We start from the raw sequence: 6192 nt of genomic DNA on the forward strand, positions 1-6192 counted from the left end.
GTGAGTGTGTGCGTGTTTCATCGTATGGATAAATTAATTGGGCTATCCAATCTTCTATATACTGATTTTTCATTTACTGATAGAGGTATACTAAAAACCTCTGTATATCCTTTTTCCTGGCAGTTACATCATTTTTTGCATTATAAATTTTAAACCTGTTATTAAATGAATACAGGTTGCTGTGTCTGCTTATGAATTGTTTAGCATGACCCTTTATATCGCTAATGATAGTCTTTCTCTTAAAGCCTGTGCTGACATTAATATAGTTGAATATGCTCTTCCTATCCTGTCTTCTGGCAGTTTCTTTTGCTTTCTTGTAAGTTCAGCTATACATTTAAAAATATGTATTTACTATATTTTACCTATTATTTCTGGTGTTTACAGCAGGCAGAAGAAGTGGATATTTAGTATAACATACTGATAGATCTTGAAGTTATCAAACTGAAATATAAAACACAATTGTTGTTGTTGTTACGTGCCATCGAGTCGTAGACGACTCATAGTGACCCTATGAATGAAAGGCCTGAGCACTGTTCATACATAGAGTTTCTGGAGGCAAGCCATTTCTGAAGTGGATGCCGCTCCTGCTTCCAGGATAAAACATAATACTTGTCCTTAAACAGAAATTTGTTATGTTTGCTATGCAACAAGAGGGGCTTAAGGGAAGAAGGGAGGGAAATCATAGGGATGCAGAGTTTGGTGGGCGGGGTGGGGGGTGGGTCTGAAGGAATTAGAATAGATTATGTGGCGACCTGCAAAGACAGAATGACAGTGGGCATAGATCCACAGTGATTAATTTCATAAAACACAGTGTATGGGAATGATCTTATGAAACACGATGTGAATGAAGGGATGTGTGAAACAGGAAAGAAACACATGTATATGAATTTGTATGCAAATCAAACATTTAAAAAGTTTAAAAAAAGAATAGCAGAATAAATTGCATAATGCATGCATAACCAAAGCCCATCTTAACAATGAAGGTGTCAACTCCTATTAGTTGTAAGGTTCAACCTGAATGTTTTCACTTCACACTCCAAAGAGCTAAAGAAATATCATTTTCAATTGACATACTCCAAGGATTCCCTCACAAATTGGAGGTAGCCTCTATCCCTGAAGGGTTCCTCCATGATTGAGAATCACTGATTCCAAAGAAAACGCCAAATGGAATATGGGATTCTTTTATTTGTTTAACAGTTTGGTATTAACTTCTCCTAACCCTCAGCCACTCACAGATGGTGTACTTGATAGTTTTACTGATCTATTGTGGGTTTTCTGTTTTTTAGTATGTTTCCAAATTTCTCTGTTCTCTTGGTTAGGTGACATACAAGATAACCAATATAAGGCCCCCAAAAACTTCCTGCTTGGCAATGCTTGGTTTTTATTAACACTAGGGCCAAATCTAAGCAGATGCCATTTAACCTAGGCTTAACAACAACAATTCACTAGGCACATCCTATACCCACATTTGAGAAGTAAGTTAGGATGTATTCTCTATTACTGACTGTAGATTGCAAGGTCCTGGAAAAAGAATGAGTATTTGGGCTCTGTGTATGAATGAGGAAGTCCCTCATTCTTGGGAAGCAAGGTAGGTGTCTGATTTATGCATTGTATCAAATTTATGCACTACATGGAAAGCCTTTAAAAACTCATTAAAGTCAATGCTTCCATCTTTGTTCAAGTCCATCTTGTCAGCAAGGTCGTCAACTTGAGAGTCATCAACCTGAACACTGTAGTGAGTTTTGAAAAGTTTCCACATGGCACGGAATTCATCCACGGAGATCAACCCTAAAAGATTATAGGAGAACTCTGTGAGTGTTCATTTTATGACCTTCCTAAGGGAGAGGGGAGAGTGGGGAAGCCATACTGAGTGCATAGTCCCAACTAGAAGCTCACTAACATGTATGACCAAGAAGACACTGAAGGAATGGAAGGATAAAAACCATAAACACTAGAAATAATATGCCACTTCCAAGTACCAAATGATCCTAAAATTACACTAGAAAATCATAATGAGTACATAGTAAAGAAAAAGGAGGATATTGTATACTGAGGGAATATATGTAGTACAGAAATTTTTAAGATCTGAAATTTAAGGAAAAAGGAAAGAGGACAAAGAAGAGAACAATATCAAAGTAGACAAAGAAGGCATCTCAGCCTCCGTCAGAGGACTACAAAAAATGGCTCTGTCTTTTTATAGGCATGCACATAACATGTGTGTTTGAGTGCTGAAAAAGGATCTCTTCACCTGATGGGGTTTTCTTTTTTTGTTTGAAAATGAGTAACTGCTACTGGTAAGTATATTCATTTTCTCCTGGACACAAGAGCCTATTATTTAGTCCTAAAAGCCTTCTGAGGTCCCAACTCTTCTCACTATTTCTTAGTTGTTGGAATTGACAGAAAACCTCATAAGCAGTTCTTTACTTCACCTCTGCCTTGTATGCGGACTTCCAAGCTGTAAAACAACCCAGTGGTAGATGGAATTTGGTCCAGGACTTAAGAACAAGAAATGACATAGTTGAGCCTCTACATCTTGTGGTTCCTAACCTTTATACTATAATAGACAAAGTGCTAGTCAACAAGCCTTTTATTTTAAGAACTACCTTCCCTCTGTAACTTGATTTGTGCCACTGTTAGAACCTCTACTTGGAATATTATTGCTTTTAATTTTTGACTCATGTACTTTTAACTTGTTAGTTAAATTTGTGTCTTCTAGGCTGCAACAGTTCCATTATGCATCTTCAAGGATACGAACATGTATGGCTAAACACAACTGATAACAGTGCATCTAAATTCCAAAATCAATCTCCACAATAGTTTACATGTTTCCTATTGCCAAAGGGGCCCTTCAGAGTAGAGTTTCACCCTGAAACCTGCAGCGTCCCTTTTCAGCAGGAAGTAGCTAAGAGAATACGCTGTCCCCTTTTCCTTATGAATCAGGGTGAAATCTCTCTCAGGGAGGAGTGACAGGGAATGGAAAAGGCCACACTGACAAAGGAGATTAATCAGAACTGGTTTTGACAAGCATTGTGGCAATGGGACAATTTAAACAGACTTTCAAGGAATATTCAGCATGAATCCTTCTGATCATATGGAGATTTTTAAAAGTATTTCTTTGAGTTTATTATGTTTAATTTGTTTTATTTGTTTGTGTATAAAGGATGCTCATCTAGATGATAACAATTATGATAAAAACAAAAGGGGGAAATATGGGAAGCCAATACTAAATATTTGTAATAAACTGAATGCTATTTAAAAAAAAAAGACGTAACTGAGCATCAAAGCTATTAGAAAATCAGTTCTCATCACTCTCACTCCCACTAAAAGAATCAGAACTCTAGGAATGGGTTGCTTTAGCAGGGATATAGTTATTTAAATGGACAGAGAATTATCGTTTTATTTGTAATATGTAAAAGAGGTGATTCCAGATCGACCAATAGATACACAGGCTTATGCTGAAGTTTATGACATTGAATACAGAGTTTATGGACAAGCTAAATAAAATAATAATAATAATAATAATAGGAATTGATTTCTCCCCTCAGTATAGTCAGCTTTGCATGAAGGATAAAGCTGTTGAGAACAGAGTTCTGGTTTCAGAGACTAACATCTATAAATTAAATTAAATTTACCTGAGCGATCAGTGTCAATGATGTTAAATATAATGTACAGGTCAGATCGGTATCGGTAGAGAGTCTCAATGAGAGAAGAATGGACCTAAAAATAAAGATTTTTCTAGGTATTAAAACATATAGAACTGAAGAAAGAGCAAACATAAGAAACAGGAGATACCATCACCAATTCAAATTATATGACCTAGAAATCAGAGAAGGCAAGCTTTCCTTGGAGGCCAACCATCTTTAATCCAACTGAAGACTGTGCTTTCTGTGTTCGAAAGCCCCTCATAGTCTGTATTTCTCAGAGGGCATGGCTTAGATGAAGAAAAAAATCTGTTGCCATCGAGTCAATTCTAACTCATAAAGTCCTGTAGGATAGGACTGTGCTTCCATGGCTAGAAGTCTTCCTGAAAGTAATCTGCCTGGTCTTTCTCCCCCAGTGGTTGTTACCTACTGTTGAGTATGAATTGACTCATGGCTGACCCTCCAGCTGGTTTTTACAGGCAGTAAATCACAAAGGAGACGATTGCCCATGTTTCTCCGACCACCAAATTGTTCTTTTAGTTAGCACCACTGCATCAACAGTGCTCTTACTTATCCTTAAAACCAAACCCACCCCACCCCACTGAGTCAGTTCCACTCATCACGCCCTTCCATTGGTCACTGATGTTATCTTTCCAGGAGCCTGCCCATCATTCTTCCAAACAGCACCTGGTGGCTTCCAAGTGCCAGGTTAGAAGGCAGGTAACATTGCACAATCTACCACCAAGACTCCTTCCTGCCTACCTTTAAAACACAACTTTTCCCCAAAAGATCACAGTGTAATCTTTTCATTCATTTCCAAGACAACTCCCCCAATTGATCAGTTAATTGCTCTCCCAATTTTAGCAGGACCAAGTTAACTCTTTTATGCTATCTAGAAGGTGTTTTTCCCCCGCCAAGGTTTGGCAGCAGCTTTGTTTCACTTGCCTCTTCCACAGGTTTTTCAATTTGGACATCCTGGAAGCTGGACAAGTAGTCAATATTTCCATCTGTGTCTGTGTTTACCAGGTGAGTGCTCAGGGATCTCCAAGGCAAGTTCAGTCCCAAAATGCTCTCCATAGAAAATGCCCACTGGCTCAGAGAAACTTTTCCTAACAAGGACAAAAAGGAGCTCACATCGCTTGTTTATATTTGTTGATAAGGAAAGGCATTATTTGTCACTTTTACCCTATCATGTCTAACAGTCTTTCATATGCCACAAATCTTTCTCTCACCTTCGCTGTTAAGGAATCACAGTTTGGCTGTGATTCCCCCCCACCCCCCATTCTTTTTCTGATCAAAAAAGTAAACTATGTTTATTATAGAAGACTTGAAAACACAAAAGATTTTTAAACAATTGCTTTCATTTCTCAAGTTTGATGTATCATATATCTGTCATTTCCTATGTAACATGCTTTACCCCCTAATACTGAATGTAATTTTTCAGACTATATAATTTTTTAATATTAAAAATATGCTTGTCTTATGTTATACTCTACCACGTTTTATATAGTTGTCTTGTATATTGTAAAGCACACAGACATACTTACTCTAAACCTCCTTTTTTTGCTTACAATAAATAATGGATATCTATAACAGAATTTTAATGGCTATCAAACTTTTATATCATTAGGATACTCCTGGAAAAAGGGAGGTGCTGGACCAAAGGGCAAGCAGAGTTCTGTTGATACAGAATGCTAAACTACTTTTGAGAAAGTCTCTCCACTTACATTCTCTTCAGACCATTTCCTCCCAACTTAGCAGCTAAGGACAAAATTCTTTTTTTATGGTATTTTAATGAACTTTAACACCTACAGAAAAGTTCTCAAAACAAAAATAGAACTCAATGAATTATTACAAAGCAAACTCTTGTGTAAATACGACCAAGTACAAGAAGTAGATCACTACTAGTATCCAGAAGAACTCCTACATCACTTGATGTAATTACTACCACCTTCCACTTTTCTAAGGAGCACCATTATCTTAACTTCTTATGCTATGGTTTATTTTGCCATTTTTTTTTCTTCTCTGTTGTACAATCAGAATTTGTACCATGTGTACAATTCAGGGACAGGGGCTTGGCTCCTATGTGGAAAAGTAAATTCATAAAAATCAGCCATGTTGTTCCATTTAGTTGTAGTTTGCTAATTTTCATTGATTCATATAGAATTTCATGGCATGAATAGCCATAATTTACATATTGTGATGGTTAAAGTTGTGTATAAACTTGGCTGCCTCTGGTTCTCTGATTTGACAATTATGATGTAGTCATTCCCTTTATGAAGCGTGATGTAATAATTTCCTTGATGAGATCTATTATAAGCAGTCCCGGGACTTACCAGGCTCTACAACAAGCACATGAGTCTATGACTTTTGGGTGCAAATATCTATCTTCATTTCTGTTGGGTAGATACCTAGGAGTAAAATTGCTGGACCATGGGATATATATATATATACATACACACACACACACACAGTTGTTGTTGTGGTTGTTATGTGCCATCGAGTCGCTTGCGACTCATAGTGACCCTATGTACAACAGCCCTAAATCCTG

The 6192-nt window shown here is 37.2% G+C and overlaps 1 protein-coding gene across 1 annotated transcript in view; it reads right to left on the bottom strand.

Moving 5' to 3' along the window:
* Positions 1-1570: 1570 nt before the first annotated feature.
* PPEF1 (protein phosphatase, EF-hand calcium binding domain 1) overlaps positions 1571-6192 on the bottom strand; it is a 161786-nt gene continuing 157164 nt past the window's right edge. The window contains exons 14-16 of the mRNA XM_006893827.1: positions 4587-4750; positions 3633-3717; positions 1571-1788 (exon numbers count right to left, since the gene is read on the bottom strand). Coding sequence (XP_006893889.1) covers positions 1571-1788; positions 3633-3717; positions 4587-4750 — 467 coding nt within the window. The remainder of the gene's footprint in view (positions 1789-3632; positions 3718-4586; positions 4751-6192) is intronic.

The sequence above is a fragment of the Elephantulus edwardii genome, unplaced genomic scaffold (assembly GCF_000299155.1).
Source record: "Elephantulus edwardii isolate Elephantulus edwardi_28Jun2011 unplaced genomic scaffold, EleEdw1.0 scaffold00131, whole genome shotgun sequence".
Lineage (NCBI taxonomy): Eukaryota > Metazoa > Chordata > Mammalia > Macroscelidea > Macroscelididae > Elephantulus > Elephantulus edwardii.